The sequence below is a fragment of the Lynx rufus genome, unplaced genomic scaffold, assembly GCF_022079265.1.
Source record: "Lynx rufus isolate CCGP_SWC_20201006 ecotype Redwood Valley unplaced genomic scaffold, mLynRuf1.p SCAF_26, whole genome shotgun sequence".
Lineage (NCBI taxonomy): Eukaryota > Metazoa > Chordata > Mammalia > Carnivora > Felidae > Lynx > Lynx rufus.
In genome coordinates, this window is record NW_025814841.1 from 4,969,381 (window position 1) to 4,988,622 (window position 19,242).

General features: G+C 37.0%; 1 protein-coding gene across 8 annotated transcripts in view; it reads left to right on the plus strand.

The window, feature by feature from the left end:
- Positions 1 to 19,242, plus strand: part of UBR5 (ubiquitin protein ligase E3 component n-recognin 5) — a 136,874-nt gene that overhangs the window by 87,023 nt on the left and 30,609 nt on the right. For 7 of the 8 annotated variants that reach the window (XM_047088956.1, XM_047088949.1, XM_047088951.1 and 4 more), the window contains exons 23-36: positions 2,912 to 3,063; positions 3,490 to 3,585; positions 3,911 to 4,034; positions 7,337 to 7,434; positions 8,646 to 8,794; positions 9,308 to 9,399; positions 10,510 to 10,656; positions 10,756 to 10,874; positions 10,957 to 11,083; positions 11,173 to 11,302; positions 12,624 to 12,784; positions 12,906 to 13,145; positions 17,446 to 17,569; positions 18,166 to 18,277. In XM_047088956.1, the coding sequence (XP_046944912.1) occupies positions 2,912 to 3,063; positions 3,490 to 3,585; positions 3,911 to 4,034; positions 7,337 to 7,434; positions 8,646 to 8,794; positions 9,308 to 9,399; positions 10,510 to 10,656; positions 10,756 to 10,874; positions 10,957 to 11,083; positions 11,173 to 11,302; positions 12,624 to 12,784; positions 12,906 to 13,145; positions 17,446 to 17,569; positions 18,166 to 18,277 (1,871 nt within the window). The remainder of the gene's footprint in view (positions 1 to 2,911; positions 3,064 to 3,489; positions 3,586 to 3,910; positions 4,035 to 7,336; positions 7,435 to 8,645; positions 8,795 to 9,307; positions 9,400 to 10,509; positions 10,657 to 10,755; positions 10,875 to 10,956; positions 11,084 to 11,172; positions 11,303 to 12,623; positions 12,785 to 12,905; positions 13,146 to 17,445; positions 17,570 to 18,165; positions 18,278 to 19,242) is intronic. The other variant, XM_047088954.1, reaches the window with a different exon arrangement.

Below are 19,242 nucleotides of genomic sequence, written 5' to 3' on the forward strand. Positions count from 1 at the left end.
TCTTTTTTTCATGTAAGGATTATTTTGAAGGCAAAGACTAAAAGGAGCTTCAAGAGTGGGTGATGTGTTGCTCACAGAAATAATTTGCAGAGTAAGCTCCTTTGAGGCATTTGCCGAAGATTTCACTGCAGTGCTCTTAACCAGTTCAAACTCAGGGCTGCCGGTTGAACAGATGAAAGCACAGGAGTCTTATTATCCACGCCGGGCAGTAGGAAGTCCACAGACTCTGCTTCATTGAAGTGAAACCCTCCTCTAGCCTACAATGGATTTTCTAGGCGATGCCCCTTGATGAGTATGCAGGCTGGGATTCATGAGCTGTAAGCTCAAAACTGATGCAATTTCAATATTGAATGGAGTACTGTTAAATGTCTTCAGATGATGATTTGACTCAGAAGTTTTGTTATGTGACTCATAGTTCCTGAGTACAAAGGGCAGATTTAGTGGAAAGCTTGATTGATGCATCTGATTGCAGGTGTATGTACTCTAGAGATTGTTAATCTGGAAGACACATGACCTTCGCTTTTTTGTCACAGTGGTATGTTTGAACATGACTGGATTCTAAGGCTTCTGTAGCATGGATATAACGTGCTTACAAAGAGGAAATTACATCATCCTTGAATTCTTCCATATTGTCAGAAAATACGATGACTCCAGGCAAGCCTATCGAAGAAATGTCAAAACTCTGAATCTTAGCAGCCAAGGTGGTATCTCCTCAGTATTGTCCTCAGCCACTGAGGATACAGGTGAATCTTCATGAATTGTGTACAACATCTTGAAGAATAATTTTCTTTTTTTTGTTTTTTGTTTTTTGTTTTTAAAGAATCTATATGAGGAGCTGGGCATTGTACTTAAAAATGTTCCCAAGACCTAATGAAGAAAAGAGGTTAAGGACAATTTTTTAAAATGACAAAGGAATGACCCCCTCATTTAATATTGAATTGACTACATCACAACAACAGAGTTGGGAGTTTGCAAGTTCAAGATGAGACTATGGTCTCCACTTATCTTCATTTTATTCTTAATCTGCTCTAAGCTAGAGGTTGGAGAATAGCCCACATATGTTTTTTGGCCTGTGCACGGTTAAATTTTTTTTTTTTCTTTAAAATTTGAATGCCTTCACATGAGCATGTATGCTTCTAGTTTGCCATTACTCCCCATTTCTTACACCTGACTGCCCTTTCCTCAATTGATACTGCCTTCCAGGCCCAGGAGGCATTGAGTTTGTGACCCTGATGTAAGCATTCTTCTTAATAGGCCCCAAACATGTATTTATTTTCAGGTTATATGCAGTGCCTCCCAGCTACTACTGATTTTTTTCTCTGTTTTGAGTAAGACACATTAGGATACCAAGTATATATATTGAGCTTAAAATTGTATAGGAACATCACAATGTGAACAGTCACCCTGGTGTGTGCTGTTAACTGGTAAGGAGACTGCCTTTCTCTGTGGGTGATGTCTTCGGACAGGGAAGTGACCTCGACTGACATAATCCCTATGTCCTGTTCCCCTCCATATTATAAAAACTCAGATATCTAAATTGGGAGAGAGAAGATCTCAATACCATAAAAGAATTACTTGTAGGTATTTTTTGATAGTGAATACTATAATAACTAATACATTATTTAAGACATTAAAATTTACTTTGCAGAATCTTCCAAAGAATGTTTCTGTTCCCAGAGGTATATCGTCATACATAAGCTTTATAAAATAGATGTGTTCTTGAAAGTAGCCTCTAAAGGAAATTTTTGTAAAAGTTTTAGAAAATTTGTCCTTTTGAAATTGAAAGTGTATCAATATGGAAAAACACATTTACCCTCGGATTACATAACAATTATAATTAGAAGATTCAAACATTAATAAAAATCTTTCTAAATTACTTATTTGTAGACATATATATAATGCTCACCTGGTAAGGTGGTAGGTCTTTCACATCAGAGAAATGTTGTGTCTGGGATTAAATCTGCATGGGAGAATGAAGTCCCTTATGTGTTGCCTGGCCCTTATAATTGAATTTTTAGTCTTTATTCATTTAGAAGCTCTAAAATTGTGGCTGACGGAAAGGATTTGCCTCATATGCTCTCTCTTTAATTGCTGTTAGTTCGTAATGTGTTAATTTTGTAGGCTTTGTAAGCTTTTATTCAGAGGTGTAGATTTTTATACAGGTAGTTACCAGTTCCCCTAACAAGGTCTGTGTTTGTGATTATTTCCTTTTCTTTTTAGTGATGTGCACACCTGTGCAGTATTTTTTTTTTTCTTGTATAGCAGGAAGAAAAAAAAATCACGCCCAGACATTAATCTAACACATTTTACAAGCTCCAGTTGCATTAAATTCCTTGGGATACAAATTGTACTGTTAAAAAAAAACTCCTTTTTTTTTTTTTTTTTTTTTTGGGTATAAAAAATAAATCTAAATTGGTCTTTGTTTTAAAACTACTCACTGTGTGGACATTAGTTTAATTGTTTTTGAGATCACAGCAAAGGGATTTTATTTAGTGGGCTAACAATATCGGTTTTGTGCTACTTAGTATGTTTGCTGATGTCTATTATTAAACTTAATTCTCACTGATTATAAACAGGGGACAGAAATTTTTTTGTCTTAATGTTCAGCTGTTCATTTACCTTAATGTATGAAAGATTATTTTCTAATCTTCACCGTAAGTTTTGTTCCCTGTGCTTAAGTTTGTGTGGGAGCTTAATATAGTGGTTTTAGTGCTGAACTGGGTACTAGGTGCCCCCAGTTTCATTTCTATCCCTCACTGACTTTGTGATTCCAGAATTGGCATTTGTACTTCACTTCCCTTGCCTGGAGTATTTGCTTATAGAACAAACTTTGATCTCAGATGAGTTCTGTACACCTTTTCATTACATTTAGCCATGGTAGTGAGCTCTGATTTTGTCCATGTTCTTCTAGTTTGAGGTTACGGGAAATGATGAGACGTTCGTTGAGAGCAGCTGGTTTGGGTAGACATGAAGCTGGAGCTTCATCCAGTGACCACCAGGATCCAGTTTCACCCCCCATAGCTCCCCCTAGTTGGGTTCCTGACCCTCCTGCGATGGATCCTGGTAAGATCTGTTATTTTATTTAGTGTTTAGCAAAAAAACAAGGCCCTGAGAGAAAGGAAATTGAACACTTGAATGGGATATTTAGAAATCTGAAGTATTTAAAAGTAGCATAATAAGCAAATTGTAACCAGTTTAGTTGCAAAGATTTGGTTTAAGGGGTTTATAACTTAAAAATTAAAATTCTAGAAGCTGTTTTATTGAGATAATATATTTCCACACTGGCAAGAAGCTAACTAGTAATACATCATAACAAGTCAATAATTCAGAGGATTCCTTCTCTCATAATTTGGAAAACAAGTTTCCACTTAAACCTCTGTCCGATTTGACCTTTGGCTTGCAGAGAAAAGCCTTAAGGCCAGTTAAGAGAAAATGTTAGGGATATGTTGCCTATAATGATGTACATCCTGCTGTTCTGTTTACTGAAAGATGGTGACATTGATTTTATCCTGGCCCCTGCTGTGGGATCTCTTACCACAGCAGCGACTGGCACCGGTCAAGGACCAAGCACCTCCACCATTCCAGGTGAGAATCTGTACTATTTTATCTGCCTAGGCATTTGGGTTTCTACAAAGCCACACTTTATCTGAACGAGACTTACCTTGGCTTGAAAAACATCTAATTCTCTGAATTAGATCTTCATATGTCTGTGAGGTTGTAGTGTTGTAAAATCAGTTGGGAGTTGTAAAATGTGTTGTGTTTAAATTCTGTATAATGAAATTAGCAGTTTATTGCTAATACTAGAATATTTTTCTGTTGGTTTATTTAATGGTTCCTTGTTAATGTTATTTCAGAATATTCTTTTCACTCTTGTTTACTCTTGTTACCAAATGGATTTGCTTAATTACAGGTCCTTCCACAGAGCCATCTGTAGTAGAATCCAAGGATCGGAAGGCCAATGCTCATTTTATATTAAAATTGTTATGCGACAGTGTTGTTCTGCAGCCCTATTTACGAGAACTCCTCTCTGCCAAGTAAGAAGTTTAATATACTTTTTTTAATGAATTTTTTTCTTCGATCTTTATTTTTGAGACAGAGAGCGTGAGAGTGGGGAAAGGACAGAGAGAGAAGGAGACACAGAATCTGAAGCAGGTTCCAGGCTCTGAGCTGTGGGCGCAGAGCCAGATGCGGGATTTGAATGTACAAACTGTGAGATCGTGACCTGAGCCAAAGTCCGCTGCTTAACCAACTGAGCCACCCAGGCGCCCCTAATATGCTTTTGATATGAAGATCTAGCTTAGCTCCTTTTACTGTTTAAGTTGATGTTGCAATGTATGGGCAACAGTTATCTTATGTGAATTTAAACTAATTGATCAGAATCTAGCATTTATTCCCTCTGTAATTAAGCTCCCTTCAATGAAAGACTCCATTATAATACAGTGTACACTAAATGAATACAAACCAATTTTACGTAAGTTTGATCAGGAGGTGTGTGTGCGTGTGTTAAAAAATCACAGCATAGCTATTCTCAAATGTGAATTCATAAATTTCATCACTGTCACCTGGAGAACTTAAAAAATTATACAGATTCTTCCCCAAACTTTGCAGCAAAAGTATGACTCGGTAGGTCTGGGATGGGGCCTGGAATCTGTATGCTAAAACTCTGTGGATGATTCTGATGGTTTCTTTGGAAATCTTTTTGGACTTGCAAAATCATGATGAGATTATGCAGTTTTTGATAAGTATTATGTGATAAGTGCTCATTAACCATTGACAGAGTATAGCTCTGCTTTCAGCATGATTGTTTATGTTCCTTTACAAATTCATAACAATAAGCATTTTTATAAAAGTTAGCTCTTATCTGTGCCAAAGGATTAACTCTTCCAATTCTAGCAATAGCTGTCTGGAGTAGGTAATACTATTCCCATTTTATATTTGAAGAAATGGTCTTAGAGATTAATTAACCCACTCAGGGTCACAAAACTAGTGAGTGGCTGGAATTCCATCCGTGGTCCATGTCTTAATTCCAGAACTGAGACTCCCAGGCATCACCCTTAAGCAACCTCTCCATATTTAAGTACAAGAAGGTGTTTTGAGTTTTTTATTATTAAGGGCAAGGAGATTTTTGTTTAAGCCTTATTGACCTTAGGCCATAATGAACATAATTTGTGAACTTACTACTTTAATGAAGGCCGCCCCCGCTAGTAAAATAAGTCACTGACTTGGAAATAAGTTATTATTACAGAAGAAGCTTACTAATTTATTAGTGGTTTGAGGCATAGGTAAAAATGGTATATATGCCAATATATTCTTTCTGTTTCAGAAAGGTATATCTTTCTATTTTTATTTCCTCACTTGAATTTTTGGTGTTTTTTAAGGGTATTATCTTTGTACAATTCATTCAGTCATTTGGTGTTGTCTCAAAATTCATTGAATGTTCTTACTTCCTTTCTCTCTATTTTTAATCCATTTTGCATTTCTGCAGCGTGTTTCTAGTTCACCAGTTATTTTAGTGCCCTTTCAATAGTAGTTGCTTTCCCCCAACCCCTTTTCTGAGAAAATACATGAACTATTTGGAAAACACTGAATACGTCGTTCTATTAATAAGCTGGTACTGTTGATGACAGCTTTGAAACAAATTAGAGGAAAGGCAAAGTTCTTTTGCCCTTTAGTTAATAAGCATAGGAATTCTCAAATTGGTCATTTGTTTCCTTTTTTATATTACACATATAGGAGAATTTCCTGGAGTTGCTAATAAAATTTTCCAAGTGGTATAACTGGAAATTGGTTACCATACAGATGACCCAGTTAAGAAAGGTTCTTGGCTTTAATTGTATCTGGCAATATATAAAGTATTAGGAGAATACTTCAGAGCATTGAATCTTAATTTGAGAGCATGCCTGTGATGGTGATGCGCGCGTGTGTGTGTGTGTGTGTGTGTGTGTGTGTGTGTGTGATGAGGATGAAGGATTGTTAAAAAATACATTATTTCCAATTTAAGCATTCTGTACCCCCCTTCCTCCCAAGTTCCTCCAATCCTAGGTGTGGGTGGTTGGAGTTTGCTTTAATAATATAAGCTAAAGAAAGTAAATTTTGGTAAAATCCTCCTGGCTAGTAAAGATGTAGAGGATTTTATTCTCAGCTGGCTCATTCTTATCTGAGCAGGGAAGGTAGTATGAAGCTGGGGGAATAGGTAGGGAGAAGAGTGAGCAACAACATAAAAATGGAGAAGTATAAATACTTAAGGAAACAGTGATGCATCTGATTAGAAGTGGAGGATTAGAAGAGGAGAACAATAGCCACTGAATCTGAAGAAGTAGGTTAAAGCCACCACTTTGGTCTCTGTTCTTTGGGCTTGAATCCTCAGATGGCTTTGGTTAGACTATAATAGTATCAAAGTGGGTTTATAAGAATAATAATGTGATGGTGGCATAAAAAAAAGGAGTAAAATAGGTAAGAGTAGAGACTGGAGTTGAGGCTTTGTTTTTTTATGTCTACCTGTTGCCTTTAGTATATGTGTTACAATAAACTGAACTGGAAAATGGAAAAAAGGGATTAGATGCAAGAGCAAAAAATTGAGTTAGAAGGGGGACTTCATGAAGAATCCAAATTTTTTGTCTTAGTTCCCAGGAACAGTGATGCTGTTGGCCGACATAGGTAGAGAGTGGGTTTGGGGAGAAAGGTGATTTTAGTTGTTAGACATTTTGAAAGTGCAGTATCACTGGGAAATCCTAAGTAGACTTATCAAGTAAGCAAGTGTAGATGTTTGAACTGTGTTATCATCATAGAAGTGGTAGTTGCTTTGGTGGATCAGAGAGAGAGAGGCACAGGTGGTTGAGGACTAAATTTGGGGAATTGCAAAGGATCCAGGAGGGAATAGAAATTCAGTGAGGAATATTGAAGGTACATTTTTAAGAGAAAATACATAAAAATAGCTAACATTTATTGAGTACATTTTATTTGCTAAGCAAATGAAAAGCTTTTAAGTAACAATTGGCTTAATCCTCATCACAATTGTATGAGATAGAGCCTGTTATCACCACATCTAGAAAATATTAGTCTGACTCTAGAGCCCCTGCTGATTTATTCTTTAATGTCACTAAGACCAAGAAAGGAGAGCATGGTTGAGAGAGACAAGGATTCTTAGAGAGGGGCTTCCTTTTTTACATGTGGTAATAGGAGACTAGAAAATACCACCAGGGATTTCCTTTGAGTGGTAGGACGTTATTTAATACAACAAAACGACTTTTTTGCTTCATCTTGAACATTTCTTTTATAATGAAGAAAGGAAATATTTAAAAATTAATATTTTTATGCATAATTTTTCTCATTTTAGGGACGCAAGAGGGATGACCCCATTTATGTCAGCTGTAAGTGGCCGAGCTTATCCAGCTGCAATTACCATCTTAGAAACAGCCCAGAAAATTGCAAAAGGTAATTTATTACAAGTCCTAAAAGAGTTGTTTATTTTTTAATTTGAAAAGATTCTTTTCTACATTTATTATACAATTAATCAAACCTAATTTTTGCATGATGAAATAATTGAGTAGAAGCTATCAAGATAATTCTTTTGTGTATTTGTGTGTGTAAAATTCATGTTTACCTTTTTCAAGTATATTGTATTTTCGAACTTTCCACCAAAAAACAGCTGGTATAAGTTTTTAAATTAAAAAAAAAATTGCATGATGGGTAACGTAATGACTTTCTTTTTAATGTTTATTTATTTTGAGAGAGAGAATGGGGAGTAGGGGAGGGGCAGAGAGAAGGAAAGAGAATCCCAAGTGGGCTCTGTGCTGTTAGTATAGAGCCCAGTACAGGGCTTGCTCTCCTGAACCGTGAGATCATGACCTGAGCCAAAATCAAGAGTTAGGTGCTTAAACCAGCTGAGCGACCCACGTGTCCCATGACTGATCTTTTGAAAATAAAGACGGGTTACTGATAGAACCTGCCAGTGGTTAACTGTTGATCATGATACAAATTTATGGAAATAATAGGCCAGATTTCTTATTGTTCTTCCTTCTGACTTGGAATTCTTGCTTAATAGAAAGCAGTAAGGAATATCAGTTCCTACACCCAGCCTTTAGAAGACTCTAAAATTTATGTGATTGTCTATAATTTATTAAATAGAGCTAGAACTTGAATCTTAACTGCATAAGATAGAGCTGTGTATTCAGCTGAGGTGTGGTGTATTGTTGTCATGTGGTTATGATATAATTACAGTTTGCTTTATTTTGCACCAGAACTGACTGGATTTCCTTGCATGTTGACTTGTATATCAGTTTTGGGGGTTTTTTTAATGTATATTTATTTTTGAGAGAGCAAGAGAGAGCGTGCGCGTGTGCATGGGGGAGGAGCAGAGAGAGGGAGACAGAATCCGAAGCAGGCTCCATCCTCTGAGCTGTCAGCACAAGAGCCTGATGCGGGGCTTGAACTCAGTAACCACGAGATCATGACCCGAGCCGGAGTCAGATGCCCAACCAACTGAGCCACTCAGGCACCCTGTATTTCAGTTTTTAAAATTAATATATAGTAGTTTTGATTTATACTGTGTAAATGTTAGAGCTTTTGCATTTGAGTAAAGCAGTAGCTGATTGTGATTAAGGCCTATCTTGGTATGTGAACTACTGTGTTCTTAATCTTTTTAGCTGAAGTATCCTCGAGTGAAAAAGAGGAAGATGTGTTTATGGGAATGGTTTGCCCATCAGGTACCAACCCTGATGACTCACCCTTATATGTGTTATGTTGTAATGATACCTGCAGTTTTACATGGACAGGAGCAGAGCACATTAACCAGGTAGGCCGTTTTAGACTTCTTTGTATTTATGCTGTCTTCAGGTATTCTTTTCTTTTTTCCCCTTTCACCATTACTAGAATTACAGTTCTATAGTTCTTAGCTCTGGAATTGTGAGTCTGATATTTCTTTTTATTCTGAGTTATAAAATTCTCCAAAGAAAAATAATTTTTATTCCCAAATAAGTGAGGCAAAGGAAATGATCATTAAATTAGTTATTAGATATCACGAAAATTAGAAATCTTCACTCAGTAGCATAATTTGATTCACAGCTCTTGACACAGATTTTATAACTATAGCACCTTTTTGGGGGTGGTGATATGAATTATTTTTGCCCTACTGATAAATATTTGATTTCCATTCGTTGTACCTCCAGTGCTGTACCCGTTTATGATTCTGTTTCCATAGCACATTAGCTTTGCTCTGCTTTCATTGTGATGGACTTTAGAAAATACTAGAAATAATTAAGCTAATGAAATGTACATTCTTCTAAGAAATAAACCCTTCTAATTGTAGGATATTTTTGAGTGTCGAACTTGTGGCTTGCTGGAGTCACTCTGTTGTTGTACAGAATGTGCAAGAGTTTGTCATAAAGGTCATGATTGCAAGTGAGTACAGTTCTAGTTTTCCTTAATTATATGAACTGCTTAGATTCATATTGCTGTATTAAAATAATCTATACCAAGATAATGTTTTATTTCATTTTTCAGGAAGCATAAGGTTTTCTCATGTTGTTCTCTTTAAGCCAGTTTATTTATGAAAATGTGGTTCTTGATTTAAAGTGTACTTTGAAATGTTGTTCATTTGCTTTTGTCTATATTCTCTCTCCAGAGTCTCAGTCTATAGTAGGGTCTCCTAGCAGGAGATCATAACAGGTATTAAGTGAAAAATGGTGAATGTTTGGCCTGTGCTTTATTTACTTCTTAAAGTGAATGTAATAACCTTTCATCCAGCAGTAGAGTTACCATGGCTAGTGTGTTAATTTTCACAGACTTAAGAAGCAATAAAATACTCCAGCATGAACATTTGCAGTGCCTTAGAATCTCAGCAGAGATATCAGCTATAATTGTGCCACAGATATGTAGATGTTACGGTTAACAGAGAATTGGTTTGTAAAAACCATCTATTGTGCTTTAAAATAAATGATTATACAGGACAAGTAGAAAATGTTTATAGATATTGCATTGGTGCTTATTTATTACTTTTATTAAAAGAACTTTGGCTAATATGTTTTTCTTCCTTAATTTAAACATCTAAAAGTGAATCTATTCATTGATTGCTTAGCAAGTGCTGTTACACACTAGATATTTGGGTGGTGGTGGACAAGGGAGTCTCTGTCCTTGCACGGTTTACAGTCCTATCAGGGGACACAAGCAAGAAACATTTGCTCATAAGGGTTTTAGGGCTCATTAGATGCACATAGGAAGACCACTTAAAATGAATGGGGGCTATAGGGAATTAAGGAAGATGTTCTGGAAGACGTGACTATATTCAAGTCATTACAAGATCCCTCAGGAGAGTTGCTCTGTAGACTTCATGCCACTAAGTAATACTTGTAGTTAAGCATGCTTTAAGAATTGTTACACTTTGCATTTAAATATTAACAAGGGTTCTGTCTTGGGTCAGTAAGTTATATCTCCATGATTTCAATAGAGATCTTTGTGGTTTGTTTTTTTTTTTAATTTTGTTTTTTGTACTTGTGTATGAATTCTTTCTAGACTCAAACGGACGTCACCAACAGCGTATTGTGATTGTTGGGAGAAATGTAAGTGTAAAACTCTAATTGCTGGACAGAAATCTGCTCGTCTTGATCTACTTTATCGCCTACTCACTGCCACTAATCTGGTCACTCTGCCAAACAGCAGGCAAGTGGGGTTTTTTAGGACATAAATTGGAAAAACACAGCACATCTGAGTAGCCCTTCCCCTCTCCCTGCTCACAATGATGTTCGTTCCATTTTGCAGGGGAGAGCACCTCTTACTGTTTTTAGTGCAGACAGTTGCAAGGCAGACAGTAGAGCACTGCCAGTACAGACCTCCTCGGATCAGGGAGGATCGTAATAGAAAAACAGCCAATCCTGAAGGTGGGTGAGTCTGACAATTGTGACCCATATACAAAGGATTTTATTTATTTCTGTCTTACCCACTGTTTCTTTTTCTGCTTAGATTCAGATATGCCTGATCATGATTTAGAGCCCCCAAGGTTTGCCCAGCTTGCATTGGAGCGTGTTCTACAGGATTGGAATGCTTTGAAATCTATGATTATGTTTGGCTCACAGGAGAATAAAGACCCGTATGTATTCATTAAAAATGTTTTAGATTTATGTATTTCCCCTGTTAATGGAGGTGATTACAATGCATTGTCTTTCCTTCCCCCTCAAGTCTCAGTGCCAGCAGTAGGATAGGCCATCTTTTGCCAGAAGAGCAAGTTTACCTCAATCAGCAAAGTGGCACCATTCGGCTGGACTGTTTCACTCATTGCCTTATAGTCAAGTGTACAGCAGATATTTTGGTAAGTTCTTTAGATGTTTGTTTACAAGTACATTAAAAGAATGTTTTCTGACTTAGTTTCCCATAATTTTATTGATCCAACCTCCTAAGTACTGATAAGGTCTAATTACACAGTACATTCAGGGGAATGGAATTTGGGGGTGATTTAAATATCTCAACACAGAAACTCCTTTCATTCTAAACAAAAATCCTAAAATGTGCTAAAAATATAACAGTATATAGAAATGTATGGAGCAGTGTTCAAAATTGACTCAGTGCAAATGTTTTTTTTTTAAGTACTCCTTTTTGCTCTGAAATTAGAAAAGAATATAAATCATAAAACCTAGTGCTGGTGAGGTTATGGGAAAAAGAACACATTCAGACACTGATCGGGTGGCATTGCATTGGTATTCTTTTAGAAAACAACTTGGCAATAATATCACAAGCCATAGGAATGTCAGTGCCCTCTGGGGCGCCTGGGTAGCACAGTTGGTTAAGTGTCTAACTTCAGCTCAGGTCATGAGCTCACGGTTCATAGTTTTGAGCCACATCGGGCTCTTGACTGTCAGCATGGAGCCCGCTTTGGATCTTCTGTCCTCCCCTCTCTCTGCCCCTCCCTCGTGTTCTCTTTCTCTCTTTCAAAAATAAACAAACATTTAAAAGAAGAAAGAAAATCCGTGCCCTTTGACTTATCATAAAGAAATAATTTGTGACATGAGAAAAAAGATCATGTTACAGAATAATAAAAAATATAGAAAAGAAATACTTGATGGAGCCAATAATAGATTATTGAATCAAATTATAGCCCAGCTACTTGTTGAAATGTAATGCGGCAATTTAGAAATAAAGGTTATTTTAAGTAACATTTAAAAACCCCAAAATAACATGAAAATTGGATGTTCTCTATAATTAATATGTATATGATAGATGATGCATAGAAATGAGACTGAGAAAGTAACAATAAAAATGGTTAAGTGAGAGGGATGGGATTATGAACTTACTAATATAAATATTTGAAACTACTTTGCTGTTTCAATATGTACCCTATAGTGAGTGAAATTATTCTTTCTCTGATTTGATATATCTGTTATTTTTCTATGTATGATACACATAGAACTAGAAGACTAAAAACGGAAGACATTCGAGGCCTACTGTAGGTCAAAGACATGGTAGGCATGGGCATAAATTAATCAGTGATATTAGAAGTGTTTTGGTAAAATTTATTTTGAGATTTTTATTATGAAATGGTAATATTGAAAAGGTGTTTGAACTTTTTGCTTTATAAATGTCCAAACATCTTAAGAGATGTCTCAGCATTAATAGAGTTATTACAATTTTTAAAGCTTTTAGATACTCTACTAGGTACACTCGTGAAAGAACTCCAAAACAAATACACACCTGGACGTAGAGAAGAAGCTATTGCTGTGACAATGAGGTTTTTGCGTTCAGTGGCAAGAGTTTTTGTCATTCTTAGTGTGGAAATGGCTTCATCCAAAAAGAAAAAGTAAGACATCCTTTTTGATCTGAGCTTTTCTATCACTTTACACTCATTTTTTGTGATAATGATAACATTGTGTGTATGAAAAGATTTCATAAAAGATTCCTATTTTTTCCTTTTGCTTCAGTAACTTTATTCCGCAGCCAATTGGAAAATGCAAGCGTGTATTCCAAGCACTGCTACCTTACGCTGTAGAAGAACTGTGCAATGTAGCAGAGTCGCTGATTGTTCCTGTCAGAATGGGGATCGCTCGCCCGACTGCACCTTTCACTCTGGCTAGTACTAGCATAGATGCCATGCAAGGCAGTGAAGAACTGTTCTCCGTGGAACCACTACCACCACGACCATCATCTGATCAGTCTAGCAGGTAAATTTCTATCTGGTAACAGATTCTAATTAATTCTTTCTTTGGAAATGTCACATTTGGCTTACTAAACCTTTCTATTAGCACTCTGGAAGTGTCCATGATCGTTTATGTAACAAATGGTAAAGATTTTATTTTGTTTGAAACCTGTGAGAGCACTTGAAAAATTATACATTGTGCCTACACATCTAAGGTAATAGGCTTATAGTTGTAGGTTTTATTTTTGGTTGGAAAAGCACTGTTTTTATTATGCCAATAAAGTAATCTGGTAAGAAAGTTCAGACTTCTGTAGACATACTTCCTGTCTAGGGGGCGGGCAGGTTGTTATTCTCAACAACCATATTGTCTAGGAGAGAGCTAAAACAATTCATCAACTTAATATTTCTAGTTTAAGATTATTTATTTTTTAAATTTTACTTATCTTTCCCATTGGTAATTTGACTGTAAGCTTGTTGAGTCAGAATGTTTAGAAACTGAAACGTTTTGGTGTCTTTTAGCACAGTGCTTGATTAAATATGCATGCAAATTACTTGGGGATTTTATTAAAATGCAGAGGCAGATTTTGGAGGTCTGGGTGGGGTCTGAGGTTCTGTATTTGTTATAAACTCTCAGGTAGTGCCAATGTGCTCACGGTTTAGGGGTCATACTTTTGAGTTGGAGGCCTATAGTGATCTTTAGCAAATACTTGTTTATTTGGTTTTCTCACGTCTGATTCTGTTACTGTGTGTAATCATAATGATGTTTAATGAAGATCTTTGGGACTTAAAGACCCTCTTCTTCTTTCCTGGAAAACATCTCTGTGATACTAAGGCACGCCTTCCTTATTAAATTTAGCACAATTTCCCTAGACTTCATTCCTGGGTTTCATCTGAGTTGATGTGTTCAGTATCTGCTCTCTCACTGTTCTCATTATTCCCTGTGCCAGTATGTATCCCAGCTTTTCCTTTATTGTCAGGTCTCCTAGGATACCCTGAAATGTAAGTCCAGGTTTGTCTGTCAAAGCTTTCTCATGGTAGCTTTGTCACTGATAGGCTTTCAGGATTTGCTGGAAATGGTTACGAATCAAGCTGTGTATTTTCAGACCTGCTAAACATACCCCAGTATCCAGTGATTCTGTTAGCAAAATCTGCTTGGGCGCCATATGATGTCCGCTGAGCCTGATAGCCCTGTGAGGAGCTCCCTGGTTACTTAAGTGGTATTACTTTGTGTTTATGTTCCGGAACATAAACACTTTGTATCTGTTGAAAAGATTTTGGGGGTGATCTTAACTTTAAAAAGTGCCCATCAGCCTGTTCTTACTAAGTATCAAGATTTTTGTGTCCCTTTGCCCTGCTTCTTAGGCTCTTTATTTAAGTATTGTGCATTCTTCAGCTCTCCACTTTATCCTCCTTGATTGATTGAGTCAGTCTGTCATGTCTTCCCAGAAGGAGATCTCATTGGATCATCAAGAAAGATAATAGTGTCATGTTTTCTTCAACTGTTGATATAAAGTAAAAGTCCTTCATTATTATACGGTACAATCACTCCCTCTTGTAAGGATGTATTTTGATCAGTGTTTCAGGCACGTCTTAAGTAAAAAGTACACATTTGACTAGTCTCTGCGATTTCCCTTGTGTGGGGTGGTAGGTGGTATATTATCACTCCACTGAACGTAAAGTTTTGAGTTTAGTATTTTTCCTTCTTCTGTCCCTTCCTTTCACCTCTTTAAAACTCTTAATGCCCTTATTAATCAACCTGTTTCTCTGTCTCCATGCCTCATACGAAAACTGTTAACTGAAATTTTAATATGAACTAGGAACTTTTAAGCGTTATAAATGCATCACCTGTTTTAATCTTCCCAATAACTCATAGATAACCACTATCATCCTAATTTTAAAAGTGCAGAATATGAGACTCAGGTTACTTGTCCAAGGTCATACAGTGATTAAAGTTTAAACATATTTAGAGATAATCCTAGATGGATATTTACCTTTTTCCTATATTCCTGAATATTAGATGGCACTGTAAGGGGAGATAATTGCTGTTTGGTCCTTATTGATAGTGTTGAGACTTTGGATTAATCATCACAAACCCACCGTACCTTACAGTACAAATTGCAGTCCTAAACTTTCATGAGCGCAGGTTTGTAATTAGAAGTTCCCTGAAGAGGGGCACCTGGGTGGCTCATTGGTTAAGTGTCTGACTTTGGATTAGGTCTGTGATCTCACAAGTTGTTAGTTTGAGCCCCGCATTGGACTCTCTGTTGTAAGCATGGAGCCTGCTTCAGAACCTCTGTCTCCCTTTCTCTCTCTCTGCCCCTCCCCACCGTGCTCTCACCCTCTTTCAAAAATAAAACCACCACCACCACCACAAAAAGTTCTCTGAAGAAATATTTTTCCTGCCCCATCCAGCCATGGCTGATATAGATAGGCAAGTCTCTTGAAGTAGGTTACCCTTTCCCGATTTATGTTTGGCTTTATTTATGTGGGGGGGACAGAACAGATTTCTATGCTGTAGAAGCTTTATACTCCAGACTGTCTCCTGTGAAATCTGTGGCTCCTTGGAACCCTTGTTGCCTAAGAGACATCAGCAGATGCCTTTGGTGTTAATGGTGGCACCATTGCTCTCAAGCTTATTCAGTACAATTGTTTCCCTTTATCACCAGGATAGTTGTGCTTTGTTTTTAAATATTTAATGTATTTAGGTGTTCTACACCAAGAGGGATTTCTCTTCAGTTGGCAAATTGCTGAAACTAGAAGTTCCCAAAATTTGGAAGTATTTTTTTTTTTTAATTTTTTTTTCTTCTTTTTTTTTTTTTTTTTTTTTTCCAACGTTTATTTTTATTTTTGGGACAGAGAGAGACAGAGCATGAACGGGGGAGGGGCAGAGAGAGAGGGAGACACAGAATCGGAAACAGGCTCCAGGCTCTGAGCCATCAGCCCAGAGCCCGACGCGGGGCTCGAACTCACGGATCGCGAGATCGTGACCTGGCTGAAGTCGGACGCCTAACCGACTGCGCCACCCAGGCGCCCCAATTTGGAAGTATTTTAACAACTCCTGTTAGGGCTTCAGGACTATAGTTGTGCCAGGAAGCCTAGTGGGAAAAAAGTTGAATCATGGTATGAAGAAAACTGAATGGGGGGTATCATATATTTTGGGTGTTATTAGTATTATACATACTAAGTGCATAACTCCTTAATGTTCTTTGAGGGGACGATAGATCTTGTGGATGTTTGTTCCAGGATTTTTTTTTTTTTCTTTTTAAGGAATACTAATTAATTGTGGCTTTACACAATGTTGACTTTTATTTTTTAATACTGGAAATATTGAAATCTTAGTTTGGAAATACCCTTTTTATCTCTTCAGATTTTCTTTGAGCTTTCTCATATGTTTTGTAATTCACTGGCTCTGTGAAGAACCAGTTACTTAAATTTCTAGTATTAAACACTATATTGAGACTACTTGTGTATTTGAAGGTGGAGAGTTTGAGTGGATTCTTCATGTGTAACTGGTTTGATTCTTATTTCTAAGAGCAGCTGAGGTGAGGAAAGAACAGGATCAGTGTAAACACGTTTAAAGGTCTTTAACATTTCTTAATTTGTAAATAAAGGATAATAGTAGGTCATAGGATTATTTAACAACCATCTTCTGATCTCTGACCTGCATTTTAAGCTGCATTCTGTCATTCTCCCCTTCCTTTTATAATGGAGGCATCTATCTGTCTTTTCTTGGCTGTTTGTTTCCAAGGCAGATTTTTAAGGAAGTAGAACTTTTTGGCCACCCACCTTTTGTTATGATTCTATTTTCAAATTCATACTTTTCAACTAATGTTTTCCCTCTACATACAAGTCAGTGGTTAATAAGCTGATGCAAAGTAGGTCATGTCAGATCTCTTAGAAGAGTAGATCACTTGTAATAAGCATACTTATCACCACCATTCATACTTTGTTAATGGATGAATGCTGCTGTCGGAGCCTTTGGAAGTTGAGGACTGTTGTTACTGAAAGCAGTGGAGAAGGAAAAATATTTCCTGGAGATTATTTCAGTGGGAAGGACTCATGTGCTTCAGTTATGTGCATTAACAAATATGAAATGACTTACAGAAAAGTAGAAATAATTCTGAGGTTTCTAAGTTAAATCTCTATGGTAAAATTAATTTCTCTGGGGTCCATATTTTCTGATCTATGGATTATTAGTTTCCAAGAATTTTTAGGTCAGATTTAAAATAACATCCTAGTAAGTGGGTCACACCGAATGACACTGAGAAGCATAAAAAGTGTGCCGTGTGGCAGCAGTGGCCTCATAAGCTCCTGATTCTCCACAGCTCCAGTCAGTCTCAGTCTTCTTACATCATCCGGAACCCACAGCAGAGGCGCATCAGCCAGTCGCAGCCTGTTCGGGGCAGAGATGAAGAACAGGATGACATTGTTTCAGCAGACGTGGAAGAGGTGGTTGTAATTGTTTTAATTGTGGTAGATGAGAGGCTTTTATTTGGGAGGGAAGAAGTTTCACTAATAGTAGTTTACTATCATTACATGTGTTTGCTTCTAACGTTTAGAGTTTTGTTATGTGTTCTCATTTGTGGTTGTGTTTAAAACACTTTAATTTAAATCCTTGATTTAGTGGATAATACAAAACTGGAAACAAGCTTGCTTTTTACTTAGGGTTAATAGAAAGGATATCCTCAATGTTAAAAAAAGTTTTAGTAGTTTTGTGCAGTGTATTTGAAGGCAGAATGGATACTGCATATTCATTAGGTAAACTTTATTACTGTGGAAGTTAAAAAAAAATACACTTTCTACCCAGTTATTAAACTATTAATTTTAAGGTTCTGCACAGGGACGACAATTACAAATTTTAGGATATCTGACATAATTTTTGATTGCAAGTTGTCACTAGCCAACGATTTTCAAACTCTTGATTGCTAATAATCTCTGTAGTTAGCGATCTTTGTATTTAAGTTTACGTTGCTGTGGAGGAACACTGGTAGAGATGTGGGTTTATTATGTACTTTGATTGTCTACAAATGAGATTCTGGATTTAGGTTGAGGTGGTGGAGGGTGTGGCTGGAGAAGAGGATCATCATGATGAACAGGAAGAACATGGGGAAGAAAATGCTGAGGCAGAGGGACAACATGATGAGCATGATGAAGACGGTATGCAGGTTATTTGAGAAATTATTCAGTATGAGTACATCAGGTATCTTTAAGGATATTAACACAGAGAAAAGCCCCATTTACTGTAATGTTCAACATATTTTCAGCCTAGGGATTCTGTAGCATCTGTTTCAAAATTTTAGGAAGCAGCTATATATATATATATATATATATATATATATACACACCTATAAATATATATGTATATGCTCATATATATTTATATGTATAAAATAATGTATCCTCTTTCTTTACCCTTTTTTTCCTTTAAAAAATTTTTTGGTATCGTTTGTTTATTTTTGAGAGAGAGAGCGTGAGGGGGGGAGGGGCAGAGAGAGACAGAGACACAGAATCCAAAGCAGGCTCCAGGCTCTGGCTGGCAGCACAGAGCCAGACATGGGGCTCAAACTCACGAGCCGTGAGATCATGACCTGAGCTGAAGTTGGATGCTTAACCACCTGAGCCACCCAGGCACCCCTGACTTTCTCTTTCCTTTTTCTTTTCTTTTAAATGTTTGTTTATTTTTGAAGGAGACAGAGACAGAGTGTGAGCAGGGGAGGCACAGAGAGAGAGGGAGACACAGAATCCGAAGCAGGCTTCAGGCTCTGAGCTTTCAGCACAGAGCCCAACACAGGGCTCAAACCCATGAGCTGTGAGATCCTGACCTGAGCCGAAGTTGGACACTTAACCGACTGAGCCACCCAGGCGCCCCTAACTTTCTCTTTTCTTATAAGGAAGTTAAAATAGTCATAATCATATTAGGAAATATTTGCAAATTAGAGAAAAGGAAAACAAATGACCCATAATCCCACCTGGACCTAACAGTTTGTATTTTTACTTTCCCCCTTCCCCTTTGCTGCCCCATTCCCATGCATGTCTTTTAGATACTGTATGTGTAATTTTTGTGCCTTTTTTTTTTTTTTTTTTTTTCCCCACTGACTAATTCTTTTGGCCTTTTTGCTACC